General features: G+C 47.8%; 1 protein-coding gene across 3 annotated transcripts in view; it reads left to right on the top strand.

Annotated features, from left to right (window-relative positions):
* The window catches only part of LOC119444217 (uncharacterized), a 68,963-nt gene that overhangs the window by 36,365 nt on the left and 11,370 nt on the right, over positions 1-21,228 (top strand). For all 3 annotated transcript variants that reach the window (XM_049663212.1, XM_049663211.1, XM_049663210.1), the window contains exon 8: positions 5,060-5,341. In XM_049663212.1, the coding sequence (XP_049519169.1) occupies positions 5,060-5,341 (282 nt within the window). The remainder of the gene's footprint in view (positions 1-5,059; positions 5,342-21,228) is intronic.

The raw sequence follows: 21,228 nt of genomic DNA, 5'->3' as shown, positions 1-21,228 counted from the left end.
GTTATACTGTCCCTTAAGGTGGAGCTATCACTGTCGCCATCTTGCGCGTAGTTCAGATTCTCCCACCAGGCGACGCCACTCAGTCATGTTTGGAAAAAACGAAAAAAAAAATCTGCTCTTCGCCGCCGCAGCACGCCCCGGGATGGCCCTCTTGCGACGCGGCGACAGGTGATTCGCCGAATTGAGCAAAAGTCCCCCTCCCCCCTTCTTTTCACGAGTTGTCCCTCGCACCATTGTTGTTTTGTTGCTGCGCGTGGTGGCTTTCTCCCCACTGATACTTTCAACAATAGCTCGCTCAAACTTTGTAAAATCGTCAATCCTGATGATGGTGGCTATTAGTGGTTGGCCACTGCCACTTGTGACGTAGCCGTCAGGTGAGCGCGGGCCGCTGCTTCGAAAGCCGTCCCGGCAGATGGCCTGCAGACCAGTGCTCACTGCAGAACCTTGAGTGTCGTTGATCGTCAACAAGTTTTGTTTCTTTCTCTTCCAAGTGTATTTCTTTAGCATACTTCAAAGTACGGACCCGCTAAACGAAGGCTCTAGTCTTGAAATGGTCACTGTTGCTTTGTGCCTATAAAGATAAATAAAGGACAGGGAATGAAATTGCTACGGACCGCAGTAACTGTCTAGCGTAAGCCCCGTTTACATGAATGCGACAGTGTCGCATCGCATTTCTAGCGCATCGCATTCATGTAAACAGCGGTAATGCAATGCGCCAGACGAGGGTAGATTTACGGGCGCTAGTCGACTCTAGCGGAGCATGTAAACGCAGGGCGCCTATCAAGACCTTCGATGACAACCGTGCAGCTACTGAGAGGCGACACTACTGAGAGGGGAGAACGGAGGCGAGGGCGCCTAACAATACTTTCGATGACAACCGCGAAGACACTACCGAGAAGCAAGCGAGAGCCTAGGGGGGCCTCTAAATACCACCGTGCCCCTTGTCACCGACGCGACAGTGGCCACTGCGCTCTCTCCACGGCTCTAGCCACTCTAGTCATTCATGTGGCGCTACGTTCTCTGCGTTTCATGTAAATGGCGTCGCATCGCCTTTCCCAAATGCGCTTGGAAATGCGATGCGCCACTTTCGCATTCATGAAAACGGGACTGTAGTCTGCTGACGCCTGAACAGCGGTCAGCAGTGGAGGAGAGGTGGCGGTAAAATAGTAGGGGTAAACGAAATATTTAGCTTTCACTCGCACATACAGCATAGAAAGTGAGAGCGCGCGAGGGGAGCCGACGATCACGGCTCAATCTGGCGCCCGCAAAAGAGGGAAGCTAAGAGGAAGCCGCCTGCCGTTGCGCGAATTGCCCTGCGGGGTTGGAAAAGGGGGAGGGGGGGGGGAAGGGGGCGGCGTTGCTCTCCGACAGCTACTGCGTATTTCGTGACCGCGCGCGTGGGGAACCGACATCCGAACACTAGCTCCGGACCCGTCGTTAGTAGCGATGCCTTATGACTTATTCTATACCAGTCTTATCATCCACCGCTCCCGGCCGGCTGATCCCGTTGCTAACGCGAGCGGACCATCGCGCTGACCACTGACAAAGCGCGATAAGCGCGAAAAGGCATTATTACCGGAAAGGCATCGCTACAAAATTCCGGCCCAGCTTTTGCAAGAGGCCCACCGAGACGGCACATAGAAGCGACTGTGTTACAGCGAAGCTGTTACACAGTCGCTTCTATGTGCCGCTTCTATGTAACCTAGCTGTTACAGCGAAGCTGCAACAGCTAGGTTCCGTGTCCGTGTACACCGGAAGTAGGCAACTATTTTGTGGCGTCTCGTTCACTTGGTATATGCCAAAATTGGCAAGGAAAGAGGGAAAGAAGGAAGGTATGAAAGAAATCACGTGTGGCTCATACCCGCGTTGGATAGGGGGGTATGAGCCTCCGAGAGCAGGAGCGGCAGAGATCTCGTCGGCGTCGCGCCAAGGCCTCGGCAGAAGATCGGGCCCGCGATGCGGAGCGTATCGTGGGCGGACTTGGCGCAGCAAATGCACTACTTGACCATCGCGCCGGGCGAAAACAAGATGCTGGTTTTCTTGCTTTTTGACGAACATGCCAAGGACGCTCGATATTGTCAATAATGATAATATATGAATTCAATACAGCAACATTCACTACAGCAGACCCACCATTGTCACAGCTTCGCGGGCTTCCATCTTCACAGTAGTGGAAGGGCTCTGAATTTTTTTGTACTACTTTGTAATTTCTTCCTCACAGGGTGCATTCACAAAGATGCGCAACGTGATGTGCAGAAGCTAAGTATGTAGTTCTGGTGCAGAACTCGATGCATGCTTGTACTTTCATTGCCGCACAAGATTTCCCGTTGTGTCTATATAAAAGCAGCTATAAATTTGTAAGTTGCAGGTGCACAGTGGAGATAAGTTTTCCGGAAAGGAAATACTAGTAGGGGTGTGCGAATATTCATTACTTTGGTCGAATCAAATGATGTACTGTTCAATTCGGTTTTCGAATCGCATAGTCATTATTCGATTAGACTTTTCTTTGACTGTATTCGATTCGGTGACGAAAGTTATTATTCCAGGACCCCTATCAAATAGACAGCATAGTACAAGTGGCTAGGCTGATTTATTGGGGTAGAAATTACGGCGCGGTCACGGGTTCGGTGGCGCACCCGCTAAATTCCGCGCGAATAGTTTTGGAGATCACGTCATTCGAGTTCCAGAGCCGCAGTACAGTGGAATGGTAAATGAAGCGGTTGCACAGAACGTTTGCTTTAGGAAACTCACACGCGCTCACCGCTGCTAGCGCTCATCGCGCCAGCGTTATGATTACGATGGCCATCGGAAGCACTCGCGCACAGCCTTGCGCGCAGCCCTCAGAAGTTGTGCATGTTTCGCCGACAGCCGTTTTCGTGACACAGGCGTTCAATACCAAGTCCTCACATTAGCCTATGGCATAAGATCAGATGATCTACACAAGCAGGGACTGCATAAACAAATTATTTGCGAGAAGTACTTCTTATAATAGTCATCAATCTATATAGTGTAAATTGTGCACGTGTTGTCTGCCTTTTTTGCGCTGTCCATGCTTTCATTTATCTCTCTCTCTCTCTCTCTCTCAACTTTTGTCTGCTGAATTCGGAGACTTTCGAGCGCATGTGAGATTGTATTCTGTTGTGCACACTGTTGTGCATGCAATGGCGGAAAACTGCTCGGTCGGCTGCCATGTCACCACAACAAACAAACTGCAGTCACTACAGTGATTTTCAAGGGTACGATGATCACTCAAAAAAGTAAGTGGGGGTGGGAACACTATGCGAGTGCGATGATTAGGCGGATAAATATACGATATATCTTTCAACGAGAAAAGCACCTACTGGAAATAACCTGTTTCAAAACTTCACTGGGCGTCGGAACACATGACATTTGTTTAGTAGCACGCGGCTTGGAATGCAGCAGGTCCCGCACCCATCAGCACTTTTCGCTGCAGTCTGTAAGGCTCGCTCATGGTTTGCTGCTAATCCTATCGTTCCACCGGCGTCGCGTACAATAGTCAAACACAGTACCCTGCCACACACGTCGCACCTCGCCACGTGGGGAAAGCAAGTTTCCCGATATCGTCCTACGAGCCTGCAAAATAGAGGGGGCGAGGGCAATTTGCAATTCTCCTTGGCACAATGGCCTAACCTGCTAGCGATTTGGCATGCACTCATGATCTACCGTGCACGGCGCTCTCTTTCTTTCTTTCTTTCTTTCTTTCTTTCTTTCTTTCTTTATTTTTCTCCCCGCAGCCACAAGTTAGTAAACTCGTGTACGACTACATTGAAGGCGTGGTTGCAGACACGTGTGTTTGAAGGAAGAGGGGAGGCGCCGTGACTAGACTGAGCCAAACACTGAAACCTGGAGAAAAAATTCCCACCGCGTTTTGCCCGCTTTGTAATGTTTAGTGGCGCCACATTTGACAAACGTTGGAACTGACGTGAAACAGCTTGATATTTTTTTTTTTGCACAGATGGCACCACCACCGAAAATCGCCTGTGAGATTTATTATTTATTTAATTAAAATCTTCTGTTTCAAGCACTGCTTAGTAAAACTCGTGAGTGCTAGTAATTACATGCCACTGTATGGTTATAGTAATGTGCAACAATTGTTGTGAATTAGCGTTTACATGAAAAAGAATGTCAATTTGCACGGACCTGGTAAGCAGATAAATTAGCTAAATTCACTACTCCCCTGTAGATTCCCTAATTAACATAAGCCAATTTTCTCTTCATAGAAATTGAGATAAGGGCTTTCTGCTTGATTATTGAAAATTTCAGAGTTTCAGCTGGAATAGCTTTGTCCCGTCGCCGGTAATGCGTGACCAAGTATAGTCATAAATTGCCAAATGTAAGTAATAATACCTCACAAACTGTTCATTAGAACACAAAACAACTTTGCATATATGATAAGTACACTGTAGCCTAGAAAACCACTAAATATTGTTGTCCTGAATTTAAAAGGAAAAAAGATATTCATTCATAAACTTTTGTAGTTTTGCCCATTTTTATTGGCGCCTATATAAATTTCTAATTGCTTTACACGCAATTTCTCTTCATAGAAACCTTGTAAGACATTTCATTTAAAGACACAGCAAATTTCATTTTGTTATAATGAACAGTTTAGTCGGAATGGCAGTACAGCAGAGACTAGTACAGCAAAAACGCCGTTTTTTGCTCCCACTGTTTTGACTGCCGTTAGGTGACGCTTCAGGCTAGGCAATAATACTAGGTATCATTGGAAAGCGCACAAAATAAGCTTTCCAACGAAATAAAGTTCACATTTGTCCAATGAGCGCAGGAAGCACAGTGCGTCCGCAAACAATGACTAAAATGCCGAGCGCGTGCCGCCGGAGTGGGACCGCCACCTTAAGTGCCACAAATACCGTTACGGGTCTACTTACTCATACGTCTGGGCAGCTGCCACCATAAAGGCGTCGCACTGCCTTGCGGCCGATCTGGAAACGAGAGCAGTGGCCCGGAGACCAGTGGTGTGTATGCATATAGGACTGCATGCCCGTGTTTTCATTTCGGTCCCTGTTGCTGACTGACGCAGGGCTTGTCGGACGACTGGCAGTCTCGGCTCCAGGAGGCCAACGTGTCCGTGCTGCGTGCCTCGATCGAGGCCCACGAGCGCATGGACCGCGAGATCGGCCTGTGGCAGTGGGCGCGCTCCCTGCGCTTCCCCTCGGAGCACCGACCCGAGGCCCTGCAGCCCAACCTGCTCAGCGTGTTCGTCGACGAGCAGCTCACCGGCGACGTCTCCTCTCTCATGACGCTGTTCGTCTTCGAGACGGGAAACACCGTCTACCGCGCCATCTTCTCCATCCAGAAGGAGGTGCGTCCCAACCAAGCATAGGGCGCTCCGGCGGCAGCGGACGCCGCGTTCAGAAGGGCGCGGAATGCAACCGTTCTTGTGAACCACGCGTTTCGGTGACAGTATCCGCGCGAAGCGATCCATCTATACGACGACTCTCATGGCATGTATGCTGCTATTTCTCGTTAAGACGAAGCTTTACCATGGGGGCCAGCTCAGGTTTCGCAATTAAAATACGCGTAAAGCGCAGAAATGCTTTTTTGAACAACCGCTGGGCTAATTAAGGGAAATATTTTGCATCTTAGAGAAGAGGGAATATTCTCTGTAAGAAGTAGAATTTTGATTTAAGCCCCTTAAGTATTTCCAGAAATTAGTAGGTTTAAAAAATATAATAAGGAGTTTAGAAATCCGCAACTCAGCCACCCCCGCCCTCCCCCACACCCCCTCCAAAAAATACAACAAAAAAGCAACGCAGTTCTGGCAATTGCTGCACCCGGCAGAGCATATAGAGTGGACAAATCGGGTACATGTCTTTACAACTTACATGAACTTGTTAAATCTTTAAAAGGGTCTTGCAAAAGTCTTAGTTACAAATTAAAGGCACATTTGAGAGCGGTGCATATCTAAATTCTGTGTGCTTTAGATGTACAATTACGTCGAGTTTACAAAATTGTTATATTGTTTTCTATTACTCAGTTGCGAACTTAATCGTCTCACGTTGGGAAAATTTGCAATTACAATAATTTTTATAAACTATCGACGACCTCGATAAAAAAAATTGCTTCTTATTTGAACAGTTTCGGTGTAATACAACAAACCTAGTTAAGTTTGACGTAGTAGTTGCCGAGAAAAGCTATTACTTCGGTCCGATGTATTTTAATTAGAGGTGGGTGAAAATCTAGTTTTACTAATAGGAATCGAATACGAATACAAGTAAGAAATCGCGAATCGAATATAAATAGTTGAACGCAGACGCACATTTTCATAGCAGGAATCTTATTTTGGTAAAATTACATACCAGGGTTGTACTGACAAGCGATAGTCTATTATAACGGACAATTAGCATCAGTTTTCGACACAAGATCACTAATTGTCACTAGAACTAGTGCACGAATAACCTCTCAACATCTTTAAGGCCTGGTTGCAAGCAGGCGTTTTAAGAAGGAATCACTGCTGTATGGCAGCTTTCAAAAATGCGGAATAAGTGGTTGCTAAAGAAAGATCAAAAGCAATGAAGAAAAACAGAAAAGAAACGCTGCTGACGGACTTGTGTGCCGTAGACACATCTGAAAGGCACGTGTAGCGTAATATATCGTTACCTTGCGGATGTCATATATATCGATGTATATTTGCAATATTTACAAGACAGGCAACGATGTACAGACAAGATGGCTGTCGAGACCGATTTCACCTCGGCACGTGAAATCGTTGTTGCACCGTAACTCGGCGCAAGCTATAATGGAGGTGAACTCGCAGCAAAGTAAGGCTTCAGCCGGGACACATGCACAATGTCAATGGGGACAGGCGAGTCCAGCGGAGCGATCTCGTAGTTCAACATCGCCAAGCTGCCGCAATATCGTGTAGGGCCCTGTGTAGCGCCGCAGCAGATTTTCAGACAAGCCGATGCGGCGACATGGCGTCCGATAGGAGGACAATGGAGCCATGGAAAAATTGAACGTCCAGATGTCGGCTGTCGTACTGAATCTTCTGCGCGACCTGAGACTCGGTAAGCCGGGAGCCGGCAATTTGGCGCACAGTGGGAGCCCAGGCGAAGACGTCTTGAGAATATTCAGTGGGAGTGTTCGTAGATGAAGGAAGCAGTGTGTCGAAAGGCAAAGTAGGGTGGCGGCCGAACCCAAGCTAAAAGGGTGAAAACCCAGCGATCTCGTGACGGGACGAATTGTAAGCGAAAGTCGCGAAGGCTAACGCGTTGTCCCAATCACTGTGGTCGTAAGAAAAAATCATAGACAGCATTTCTGTCTGAACCGCTCCCTGAGTCTGTTTGACTGCCGGTGGTAGGCGGTGGAAAGCTTGTGCTCTGCAGAACAGGGACGGAGTAAGTCTTCAACGACGCGGGACAAGAAGGTGCGGCCGCGATCGGAGAGGAACTGCCGGGGTGCGCCGTGATAAAGGATGACGTCATGTAAAAGGAAATCCTTCACCTCAGTTGCACAGCTTGTGGGTAAAGCTCACGTGATCGCGTAACGGGCCGCGTAGTCAGTCGCGAAAACGACCCACTTATTGCCAGATTTAGATGCTGGAAAAGGCCCATGAAGATCGAGACCGGCGCGAACGAGAGGTTCTGAGGGCACAGTTATGGGTGAAGGCGTCCAGCGGGCAGCACAGCAGGTTTTTTGTGCGGCGCATGACAGAGAGCACAGGCTGTAACGTAGCGGCGCACAGAGCGGTACAGGCCTGGCCAGTAGAAGCGGCGCCGTACGCGGTCGTAGTACGAGAAACTCCGAGGTGGCCTGCAGTAGGTGCGTCGTGCAACTGCTCTAAAGTGATGGCCAGAGATGGCGTGGCACAACGAGTAAAAATTCTGGACCGTCGGGGCGTATAAGCTGCGACGGTAGAGAACGTTGTCGCGGAGTAAGAACATGCGCAAGTGTGGGCTCCGACATGTCCAGAATTGAGACGATCGATCAAAACACGTAAGTATAGTCAGCACGCCGTTGTTCCGTGCGGATGTCACGCAGATGAGAAATGACCAGGACGCAATCGTCGGTATCATGCGCATCATATCCCGGGAGGTCAACAGAATGACGGAAGAGGCAGTCGGCATCCTTGTGCAAGCGGCCTGACTTGTTCACGACAACAAGTGTATGTTCTTGGAGCCGTATAGCGCCCATCTACCCAATCGCCCAGTGGGGTCTTTAAGTGACGACAGCCAGCACAAGGCATGGCGATCGGTAACCACGGAAAATATGCGGCAGTACAAGTACGGGTGGAATTTAGCTACTGCCCAAACGAACGCCAGGCACTCCCGTTCAGTAATGGAAAAATATCGCTCGGCGGGTGACAGGAGGCGGCTGGCGTATGCAATTACGCGCTCTTCGTTACACTGCGATTGAACGAGAGCTCCAACGCCATGGCCACTGGCGTCCGTGTGAAGTTCAGTAGCGGCAGATGGATCATAATGAGCCAGCCATGGGGGAGCTGTCCGTAAGCGTACGAGGGCGGAGAAGGCTTTGGTTTGAGCAGGGCCCCAAGTCCTTCTTAAGTAAGTCGTTGAGTGGGAGAGCAGGTGTCGGCGAAATTCCTGATGAAACGACGGAACTATTAGCATAGTCCAACAAAGCTTCTTACGTCTGCAATAGATGACGGGACAGGAAAGATCTGGACCGCGCGAATCTTGTCAGGGTCGGGTTGAACGCCAGTGACACTGACAAGATGGCCAATAACGGTAATTTGACGACGCCCAAAGTGGCACTTGGTTGAGTTCAATTACAGGCCGGCGCATCGAAAACCAGCAAGATTAGCCGACAGGCGCATTAGATGACTCGCAAAAGTTGCTGAAAAGACTATCACATCGTCTAGATAACACAGACATGTCACCTATATGATGGGTGACAAGGACGGCCATCAAGGTAAAAAATGTCGCGGTAAGTTTCTAAGAGACGGCGAATATAAACAGCTTGCGCAGGACGGAGGTCCGGTGCAATCATCTTGCTAAGTTCATCTGTGACTAGAGTCGGTGAATCGGAGGTTCCTGTAGAACGCGGCCGAATTTCGGCGTCAAGAGCCGATATCTCGCAATCGTTGACAGGCAAGATGCCGCCCAAAGACGGAACAATTTGAGTGGAGCAGTTAAAATTTCGGAGAGGGAGCGAAGTCTGATTGCCTGTAACAGTGAGCATGGTATGGAGAATGGCCAAATTCTTTCCAAGCAGTCTGTCAGTAGGTGGGGCATAGCAGGTAGAAGCCGTCAGGAACAGATGAAAACAGCATTAGAGTGACGTGCGTAGTGGTTTGAGACAGGCGGATGTCTTCGGCAGAGCATAACCATGGCAGTGTGACTGGTGAACTATAGCAGCCGTGGCGTAGCTCAAGCTGAATGACACTAGAGGCGCAAGTCAAAGGGGCTAACTAGGACGATAAATAGTCTAAGCCGACTATAACGTCGTAAGGGCATTGTTCCAAAACGGCAAACAACACAGTGGTTAGGCGCCCCGCGATGTCAATGGGAGCAGTGCACAAACCAAGCACGGTAGGCGTTCCTCCGTTGGCTGCTTCTCACCTAAATGCAAGAACTGCGACGCCTATAAAGCGGACCTGACACATATATTGAGCGACTGCCTCGGGCCCAAACCTAGGGCGGAACTCGAAATTAATAACACTTCAGACCGGGAGGTAGCGGTGTCCAGCTCGGATCCTGCGGTCCAGCTGCGGACCGTCAACTGGGCTTTGGAGGTCGCCGAAATTCAAGGGCTTACGGCCACCTCACGACGCCTAGCAGAAGAAACCCAGTAATTCAAATAACTCCGCATCTGAGGAAAATAAAGTTTTCCCTCCTCTTCCTCCGTTCGCGACGCGGAGGGGGCGTGATGCAGCAGGTGTGATGACTTTGTTCAACCGTCGGCGCGATTAGGCACTCATCACGGATATGTGCGCGCAAGTGTCAATGAGTGCTGGGGCACTGACACCATGGACTGCAATGTCCGTTAAGTTCTGTTTATTCGGCAAAGTGATCAGAGGGTTTTGCGGTCGAGTCGTCAATGCAGCGTCACCTCCGGGAGATGCATCGCTTGGTTTTCCGGAGACGGGCTTCGGAGCTGCATCGGGGACGGTGGGCGACGAGCCTGCGGTTATAGGGACGATAGTCGACGAGATCGTGGAGAATTGGACTGGTGGCGTCAGAATGACTACAAAGGACTGTTCCAAGCGGCACCAGAGTCATTGTTTGGCTGTTGGGCGTCAAATTCAGGCTGTTAACGACGTGGGCTCTGTTCGGAGCGATAATAACGGGTGAATGCAGTCGCTCAGTGGAGGATACAGTACGGTTGTTACAATGGCGAGCAACGCGACCGATACGCCTGCAGGCAAAACAGATTGGCCGATCATCTGCGGTTCGCCGCTCGGCTGGATTTCGGTAGTGTGCAGGATACCGCAGACCATTGGCTGGGCGAGAAGCATTAGACAGCTGTGAAGCGGCAACGGCGCATACAGAATGAACTACATACAGAAAGATTAGCGAGTCCTTCGCGGACGATTGCCTGCACAAATGGCACTGTAGGCATGTTTTTTTGGCTCACTGGGGCAGGAAAGAAAGGCTGCGTGAGCCATGGCTTCAAGTTCTCGCCGTGTTATCCGCGCCAGGTCGTCTGATGATGATGGTCGCTGCATTCCTAGCCTGTCGTCACAAGAGGATGTCGCAGCTGTGTTCGGCAGACGTGCGAACGGCGTTGCAATGCGGCGGCTCTTGGCCTGCTCAAAGCGTTGACACTCTTTTATGATGTCCTGTTTTGCTCATGTGTTCATGTGATTTTTGCACATGAGCAGGTTGAAAGCATCGTCAGCGATCCCCTTCGGTACATGTCCAACCTTGTCTGAATTGGCCGTATCGCTGTCGGCCTTGCGGCGCAGAGCCAGCAGGTCCTCGATGTAAGAGAAGTATGATTCCATGGACGTTTGGACGTGGGTCGCTAATCCTTTCTTTGCGGCGCTCTTCCAACTGGCGGGATGGCCGAACAACTCCCTCATCTTCTGTTTGCACGTGTGCCAGCCGTTAAGCTCTTCCTCGTGGTTGTCATACCACACCTTCGCCGTGCCTTGTAGGTAGAAGACCAAGTTAGCCAACATAATCGTAGGATCACATTTGTTGTTGGCACTTACACGCTCATATGTGGCGATCCAGTCTTACCTGAGCCACGACAACAATCGGGGTTGTAGGCGTTGATCTGACCGAGGTGACGACCACTGCGGAGCTCCGTTGTTGTCTGTCGTGGGTACTCCGCACCTCTCACCAATTTGTTACGTTGCGGGCGTCATATATAAAGATGTATATTTACAATATTTACAAGACAGGCAATGGTGTATAGACAGAGGTGGCTGTGGAGACCGATTTCAACTCGGCACGTCAAATCGTCGTCTCCTGACTTTGGGGCCACTATTGGTTGCGCCAACAACATAAAACTGATACTATAGCTAAACTCCAAGAAATATTAAATTGCAGACTATAATCAAAAACCACAGGTTTTCACGTAGGGTTCCGCCACGAAACTGAAAACGCAGCTTCCATTACCCATTTTGTTTCATTGCTTCAAAAACGTTTGTCCTTGTTTTACATGTGGTAACTTGCGATACTTTGTTTAGCAGATGAACCGTAACCCGACATTAACAGCCGGTCGTTGCGAAATATTTGGTTAGTTTCGATACTGCAAAATGCCTAATAGTTCATTTTCGAATACAAATATGAATGGTTGGTGTGTATTACTGGATTCATATTCGAAATTTCGCATATGCGCCCACCCCTAATTTTCATAGGAGCACCCGAGATAAGGTTTCTTAACTAACATAAATCATTAAACTCATGTACACTTCAGCTGCTGTGACGCGCGTAAATTGCGTTACAAGCGCGAAAGATATGCGCGTAAGAGCTTCGGAGTACCCGTACCAGCAATGTATGTTAATAGTAGTCTGCAAGTGTCAAACAAGTTCCCACCACCTCCGAATATATCCCAATGGTTGAAGCACTTACCTTTCCAAAACGTCCTTCTATGGATTGGGTGATTATGTCTGTACAAGTGCCTTGTAAGTTCTGAAATCTCGCACGGAGCTCTCGTTTCGCAGTGTAACCACAACATAATTTGCAGTCTCAATAAGTTTCGTCTAGGGTTGACCTGATTAAGTTGAGAGCGCTGTATTTTGCTCCTTGTCCGGTGCTAATTGACAGTAATGTAATATTGACCGATTGGACTGATGTGGCCTATTCGTAGCCTTTTGGACGCTGAGAACACTGTCCTCCTCTCAAAAAGGGACACACAGTGTAAGTAACACGGAAGCAGTGAAAGAAGCCCTGTAGCCTAAATTGAGCTCTGTAGGCTGACTGACCTTGGTTTCATAAGCGCTCATTTGATGAATTACTTTATCACGACACCGTGATACTACTGATCAGCGTAGAGCCTTTACAGTGGTAGCCTTTGTTTCTTGCAGAGCTTCTAACGGATGAGCAAGATTGAAAATCAAAATAAGGGCCAGTTAAGGTTTTCCGTGTGAGTTGCGAAAGTTTGACAGAAATAACGTGAAACAACGTCTGAATAAGCCAGAACAGTAGGACCGTCCCATGATGGCGGACACACCTCCGCATTTCCACGAACTAGGCAAATAACATCGACAAACAAAAATGAGTAGTGCGTTGAGAACGCACCTCCCACAATTGCGGCCCCGGAGTTGGAATGATTCCAAAGTCGCTCCACATTTTCCACACCCTGAATGGAATGCTGAATGAAATAAATAGAACCAGTCTAGTATATGGAATGGGAGTCCGAGATTTAGGAATGGTGTTAGAATTGAAAGGGCACATAGTCACGGAGCGCTTAGTGTTGATTTTAGGAGAGACTAGAAAACCGGTAAGTTTTCCTATTAGACTAAACCAGACTCAGCCAAGTTAATATTTTCTCAATTTTTTCTCAGTACGCCTATTTGAATATATCTCCCTATAAAGGACTATACCTCTGCAGCGGCAATTATAAACAACGGCATATATTCTACACATTCTACACTTCCGAAGGCCCGGAAACCTTTCTTCGTTACAACTGTTGAAGTGCCTTTAAGTAGAGTAACTTTACCTAGCGTTTACTGCCTTCACGTTTAGTGTAGGAGTTAAGTTAGCTAACTCCTTACTTTTAGTGAACTCCTTGACATTTAGATAAGAAGTCAATCTGTGAAGAATTATTCGGTTTAGTAAGAGACCTGCGACAAAGGGATGCAGACGAAAACGGTGCTAGCGGCTTGCACACTGTGCGAGTTCACGATGATTTGGACAGAGCACCATGGTTTATCGCACACTGTCGAGTATCTCTGGAAAGCGCGATAACAGGCGGTCAGAGAGATGGGCTGCAAAATGATACCCGGTAATGTGCCACTCAATGTGAAACAAAAAAACGACAGCAGACTTCAGCGATTCCTCCGGCTCTGAACTCATTTACTACCACAGCAGAATTCTATTTTGAAGACCACCAGCATATTTTTCTTGCCTGCTTCTTCCTGAAATAACAGCGCTCATCCACTACGGCGGACACGGCGTAAAATTATTTGTATTTTACTTTATTGGGAATATTTAGTAAGATAGATTACCGGTAACACCTTAAGAGGTAAAACGCCACAAAACGTGTTTGTTCTTGTGCGAAGAAATAGTACGTAACATTTATTGCTGTTTTTATAAGATTTCAAAATATGCTTTTTAATTCTTTGTTTACTTTTTTCGTCGCTAGGCATGCAAGCGCATGTAGTAAACACTTATACAGAAAGCGTTTCCTTTATTGGAATAGGAACAATGTAATGACCCAGATTCGCCACTCTCACCATTCCGAGGAGTTAGAATAAGTGAAATTACGGAGATTTCCACTCTCTCGAATTGAATGGGAATGAAATAGAGGGCTCCGCTCCGTAACTCCGATCTTGTATCTAGAAATGGAGATCATTAATTCATGTTCATCATTTGTAGGATCGCACACAGAGGCGTTATACAGAAGGCGTTGCGCACATTGCCTACCCGTGGCCACGCCCGAGCTGGCTAGGGCTGGCTATAGTGCGGATTCAACGTTGCCTGAAGCGTCGTCACCGTTTTCTCACGCGGGACTCGGCTCAAACTCGCGTCCTTGACTCTGCGATGACCGCCCCTGTGCTAAAGAAGACGCTGCGCCTCAGTAACGCTCTTGGGCGGCTCACACCACGACGAGGGGCTCGAAAAGCGCGCGTCATCTCCTGTGCGTTTGAGTAGACGTCGAAAGCTAAAAGACTTTTTTTTTCTTTTTGTTCGGGAGCCACTGTGGAGTATCCTTGAACCGCAGTGACCTCTTGAGTCCAGCAGTGCCGAGTGGGTGAAATACCGACAGTACCAGGATCAAACATAGATTACTTTCCTGTCTGAAAACGTATTGCGCCGTGGTGCTGCATACGCCTTCTGCATGCGTTGGTTAGCAAACAAAAAATGAAAAGTCGCAGTTTCACCCGAAAGTCGAAACATTCATTGCGATAGCAAATTAGTAGACAGCTGTACGAAGTAAGGATAGTAATTTTATCGGCCGCACAATATTGCAAACCTTCTCTTACTAAATTAACAAGCACAGGTGTCATGCGCGCATAGGTAAACACATATCGCTTGATGACCGCGGGAACTCGCTGTCAAAATGCTGCAGTTAGGAAACGCGGCGGCAGCAGTGAGCGAATGGCGAGAGACCTTCGTGCTGTTAACTACGAGAGACCTTCGTGCTGCTGCTACGCGAAGTTAACGTCGAAAGCACAGTGCATACGCTGCTTCCGGCACTCGGCAAACTTTGTCTACATCGCAGATCGCTTTCACGATACGGAGCAGCAGCCCACGCAGCAAAACGCACGCCCCCCCCCCCCCCCCCCTATCCGTCGCCTCCCGCCCGTGCCTCGCGCTCGATAGACGACGGCGCGCTTCCGCCCCGCCTTCTTCCCTCGCGCGCGCGAGATTGAGCCGCGATCGTCCGCTGACCCTCGCAAGCTTTCACCCACGCATACAGCGTACAGCGCGCTGCGATTGTTCTGTCGTGTTTGGACTTTATACGGAACATCACGGCAACGGCGACGACGACGGCAGAAATGCGCTTGGAGTGTCCATATCCTTTATATCGCAATAAAAATTAGCTGGGCAGCAGCTGCTCATCAAACGCTTTGAAATAAAGCCGCACGATTGGTATCGCACAGATTACGAAACTTAACGTATATTGAGCAAAGAGTAATAAGTTATACGTTGGGAATGACAGTTGCAGGCGACGTAGCAATATTTGTGCCACAATGTATATATTATAATTTGTGTTACTTATTGATATAAACTGCAAAGCGCACTTGTGACCTTATTTGTTTTTTTTTTTGTTACTGCTTAAATTTTCTGATAAGTATGCTTTCCGGCTTTTAACGCATACTTATTGTTGCTGGCAAGAAATGATGCTGCTCCAAATTTGAAGTTTAGTAATTCAGAAAGATATCGCATTTTTCATAAAATTTTGGGGCGACGTTTTAGCTCTTAACAAGCTTCCATATTAAATTTGCTGTTTCTCCGCAAGATATATACAGGGTGTTTCAGCGAAACCTTTCAAAATTTATTTAAGGTTGCCTGTGGCAGATAGCCCAATTCTAGTTATTGAGCTGGTCTACTGGAAGAGGCGGACATTACTTGCACAAAAAATGGAAATTCATATTCGACTAATCAACAAAAATTGACTAATTAATTCTTTAACTAATTACCTGATGGTCCATATTGTAATTTACAAATTGTAGTAGTGGAGTTCGAAAGGCGGATCCACTTGGAATTAATTCTCGGGATGACACCAGTTTCGAGATATTAATCCCCGAACTTTGCGGATAAATGCATTGGCGTTCCTGTTAATTTTGTGCTTTAATGCATAAAGTGACGTTTTGTTAGGAAGCTAACTGGAACGCCAATGCATTCCTCCGCAAAGTTCGGGAATTAATATCTCGAAACTGGTGTCATCCCGAGAATTCGTTCCAAGTGGATCCGCCTTGCGAACTTCACGGCTACAATTTTTAAATTGCAATATGGACCATTAGGTAATTAGTTAAAAACTTAATTAGTCAAGTGCTTGTTAATTATTCAATTATGCATTTCAATTTCTTGTGCAAGTAACGTCCGCCTCTCCGAGTAGACCAGCTCATGGACTAAAATTGTGCTATCTGCCACAAGCAACCTTTACGAATTTTTGAAAGTGTTCGCAGAAACACCCTGTATATATACACGTCGCACAGAAGTGTCAGATGCTCTTTCTACCAGAGTGCCCGCGGAAAAAAACGTAGAAAAATCACATTCAATTCGCTGGAGTTCCCAGATTGGGCAAGGTGTCCACTCTAACTGGTTGGTTGCAGGTACAATGAACACTAAAACTCTTATTCATTAGTGATGTCATTGTTCCAGTATGGTAGGCTTTGTGCGCCTGCACTGTGATTGCTTAGCCGGCTCTTAGCATGGTGAAGTCGTATACTCTGGATTTGCAACATAAATGCAGAACAGTTGTACAAAAGGCTGGTGTGCTTAGCAACCTTAGTTGACACATACACGCACTCGCTCAAATTCTGACCTGTTCTGTGCTAAGTGTAAATTTAACATTTGGAAGAGGCGTCAGACGAAAAATGCGTGCAGCCCATCTATAATTTACCGGAGCAAGTGATTACATTCCTTTTAGCGTCCAAAGCATCAATGTTTCTACGATAGACGCCGTAGTTCAGTTCTCCCAACCGACTCATTTCGCCCACTTGGTGTTCTTGCACATAATTATAAGTGCATGACCGTTTTTTTTTTTGTTTTTTTTTTGCACTTCGGCCTTCATGCATTCATTTTTGTTTCCTATAGGGACTCTGAAAGGATTCTGACGATTGTGTAACAAATGTGTTTAGTCGGTAAGGTAGATCCTTCCGATCATTTAGTCACAGATTTAGGCGCTTCGCGTGAAGCGTGTAATTGAATAAATGCTTATAAAATGTAGCAGTTTCGCCCCAAAAGGGAAGCATTGCTCGCGATAGCAAATTAGTGGACAGTTAGGATAGTACTTTTAATTTTTTATCAACCCTCTAAACTTGTAACACTCGGTTACTAAGTAAATTAACTAGCACGGTGTCACGCGCGCACAGGTAAACATGAACACATCGCGCTCGATGACCGCGGGAACTCGCTGACAAAACGCTGGAGCGAGGAAGCGCCGCAGCAGCAGCGAGAGAATTGACTTTCGTGTTGCCTCTCGCTTCAAGGCGAACTAGAATACTGAGTGCATACGAAGCTACCGGCACTCGGCGCACTTTATCGACATCGCAGATCACTTTGAAGATGAGACCCGCGCTGGCGCTTCCTTTGTCGACGTCACAGATCGCTTTCAAGATGTGGGTTCGATTCCCAGATATCAGTGTATTTGATTTAATTTTTTTCCAAGGTTTAGAGTAGAAACATAAATAGCCCATTCCACTACATTCACAAGTTATCGGCAGCTCTAGCCTTAGTGCGTGCCAAAACCACGATCTGATTATGAGGCACGCCGTAGGGGGGCACTCCGGAAATTTGGACCACCCGGGGTTCTTTAACGTGCACCAAAATCAAAGTACGCGGGTGTTTTCGCATTTCGCCCCCATCGAAATGCGGCCGCCGTGGCCGGGATTCGATCCCGCGACCTCGTGCTCAGCAGCCCAACACCATAGCCACTGAGCAACCACGGCGGGTGTACATTGCATATATCCCCGCAGATATGCGGCGAACGCCCGCGGCGGCATCCGCCTCTCTTTCGCGTCATGTAGCGCAAAGCAGCAAACATTCCGCGTACTGCCGCCGCGTCTCCATCGTTCGCGCAAAGCTCGTCTTGAAATTTCGCTCCTATAGTAGCCAAGGCTTAACGAGGAAAACTGCGGTATGACACGGGTAAACACTCTGTTCAAACCAACCGGAAGCAGCCAACCTTTGCGTCACCGCTTGAAGGAGGCGGCACACAGCGATGGCCGCACGGTGTAAAGGTTGAGGGGGAACGCTGCGGCTTGACGGGAGGCTAATGTTTAACCCCTCGTACCTGTGTTATTATAGCACGATGAAAAATTCTTGCGAGAAAGCACTTTTTGAAAGATAACCTCTGTGTCTAGGCGTATGACAAACTGTTTCAGGGACCCTGTAAGACCCACGAGGAGGTATTTATTTATTTATTTATTTATTTATTTATTTATTTATTTATTTATTTATTTATTTATTTATTTATTTATTTATTTATTTATTTATTTATTTATTTATTTATTTATTTATTGTATAAGATAACGGGTGGGTTTGTACAGAAGGCATAACTGTCACAATGAAGACACTTGTTACGCTTTGCATGAAGCTTAGTGACGAGGTGATATAGTAGCGATTTTGTGGGAAATGCCGTTCCAGTCTTTGGCTGCTCTGGGCAAAAGAATGATACCGCCCTTCATCACGGTAAAAGATACTTACACCGTGCTTCTCATCGAACTGCTGCTACCGCGGCAGCGAATCGAACTCCCGACCTCGTGCTTTGCAGCAAAACGTCATTGCCACAGAGCCAGCATGTCGTGTAACCGGCAGAAGCAGATCTTGCTACGTCACATGTGTGGAACAGTTCACCGGCTTCAACAGGGCGGCGGAGGATTGCGTGTAGCTAGGAGAATGGCAGATTTGCAGGCATCCGGTGGAGTCGGCTATTGCTGAACAAGCGTGGAAACAGACGGATACAGCGTCACGTGAAAACTTTGAAGCCTGGCCATAAAATAATAAGTTAAAGGCTACGCGCCCACCACGCGATACGCAAGCGGGGATTTCTAGCCAACGAGCGCGCAAAAAGTACGGAGTAGAGTGCTGGGTTAGGGCCATGGAGGAAAAGAACAAAATAGAAGAGGCCCTGACGTCATGTTTTTGAAGCCGGAAGTGCAGCCCTGTTAGTGTTGCCATCTCCCCTTGCGCCTCCAATCAGCTCGCCGGAGCAGATAGGTGCGAGCTTTGAACTTGCATTGTTACGAGCCGCCGGAAGTGTGTGAGGCAGACGTGCGTCAGAACAAAGCCTACGAAACTTCTGTAGCATGTTTAACGCGCTCATGTGTTTTTCCATGGCACGCTGAAGACGACGACGAGAACGCGCGCCGTGAACGCTTGAGTGTATCTGTTGCTGGTTGACACACTCACAGACCCAAAACACAACTTTCAAGCTTACACACCACATTCCAAATCAGATTTTCTCGCCAACAAAATGTGCTGCGAGAAAGACACGAGCGAGAAAATCTTATCGAACTTTTCAGAGGCCGAGAGCACCAGCAAGAGCTTCAGAAGCACGGTTGCTAATGCAACGTTGACGTTTGGGCTACCAGTCCTAGTGCTCCTTTGCGAAAAACGGCACGTGACCTCCGCCACACTTTCTCCAACACGTCCTTGCTGGCCGGGGCCTCTCCTATGCTTTCCTTCCTCCATGGTTAGGGCTGATCGGGACAAGTGCGTTACTAAATACTACCAGGCCCAAACAATAGTGAGCTTTAGTACAGCGTAAAACGCTTGCGTTAGCGTTAGCGTCCGACGCAACGCTAACGCAAAGTAAGGCTGCACTGCGTGGCACAAGGTAGTGGTTTCGAATAGCGGAATGGAGCAAAACGTCAACGCTAACGCTAACGCAAATACACTTGGGCGCTATCTCGATCTGGATACGGCAAACATGAGCAAACCCTCTCGTTAAGCATACTGCGCCGATAATCGAGAACGTATATCGAAAACAACTCCAATTTGTCACCTGTGCGGCGCTGTTGAAGCATCATCACACAAATCTAAAGCAAGCACGAGCATTAGTGGGGAACAAATGAGCCGAACAGTGCAGGCCGACGACTCGATAGATCCGAAGCGGGCAGCTCTGACTTGGACTGTCGCAGTTTCGCCCGAAAGGCTAAGCATCAATTGCGATAGCAAATTAGTAGAGAGCTATACGGAGTAAGGATAGTGGTTTTATCAGCTGTATACTTGGACATGCAGCAGTACCAGCAACGCACAGAACTGTTGTCGACGCCGTTGGTGTTTTGCCCGCATTCGGACCGAACGCTCGCGGCGTTGGTGACTGTTTCCGGTGCCTCTGGGGGCGGCTCGGAGGTTTTCGACGAGATCAGAATGGGACGCTCGTCGAGCAGCGTCGGAAATCTTACCCACCTTCTCGCCTCGCAACGTTTTAGGGGCGAAGCTCCTTAGGGTGTGGGTCGTTCTCTCCTCTGTAGTAGTAGTAGTAGTAGTAGCAGTAGTAGTAGTAGTAGTAGTAGTAGTAGTAGTAGTAGTAGTAGTAGTAGTAGTAGTAGTAGTAGTAGTAGTAGTAGTAGTAGTAGTATGTAGCCACCTCTAGTTTATGAATTGCTCAATAGATGGCGTAAGTGGTAGCCACTTGTATGCAGATGACTTTTGGGACTGATGTATGCAGATGACATTGTACTTATGGCTGACAGCAAGGAAGACTTGCAGAGATTAATGGACATCTGTGGTAAAGAGGGAGATAGCTTAGGTTTGAAGTTTAGTAAAGAAAAATCGGCAGTCATGACTTTTAATGATAATCAGGGCAGCGAGCTTAGGATACAGGAGGTTACGCTGGAGGTGGTGGATAAGTACAAATATCTTGGAGTGTGGATAAACAATGGGGCTGAGTACCTAACGGAACATGAAAAATATGTGACGGCTAAAGGTAGCAGAAATGCAGCTGTGATGAAAAATAGGGCACTGTGGAATTACAATAGGTACGAAGGGGTGAGAGGGATTTGGAAAGGGGTGATGGTCCCTAGTTTGACTTTCGGCAATGCGGTCCTGTGCATGAGATCAGAGGTTCGAGCAAGGTTGGAAGTTAAGCAGCGAGGGGTAGGTAGACTGGCTCTGGGAGCACACGGAAATACACCAAATCAGGGGGTACAGGGTGACATGAGATGGACGTCATTCGAGGGCAGGGAAGCCAGCAGCAAGATAGAATTTGAGGAGCGATTGAGAGAGATGGCAGAAAAGCGGTGGGCAAGGAGAGTTTTCAGTTATTTGTACATGAGGAATGTTGATACAAAATGGAGGAAGCTGACCAGAAAACTGTCAATCAAATTTTTGGACTGCAGGAGGGGTGCAAACCAGGAAACAGCGGTTAAGAAAAAGGTTAAGGAAACAGAGAGGGGTCTGTGGAAAACAGGGATGCAGACGAAATCAGCACTGGGCATAT

The sequence above is a fragment of the Dermacentor silvarum genome, chromosome 3, assembly GCF_013339745.2.
Source record: "Dermacentor silvarum isolate Dsil-2018 chromosome 3, BIME_Dsil_1.4, whole genome shotgun sequence".
Lineage (NCBI taxonomy): Eukaryota > Metazoa > Arthropoda > Arachnida > Ixodida > Ixodidae > Dermacentor > Dermacentor silvarum.
Note: the sequence above shows the minus strand (reverse complement) of the source record. Positions and strands in the feature narration are given on the sequence as shown.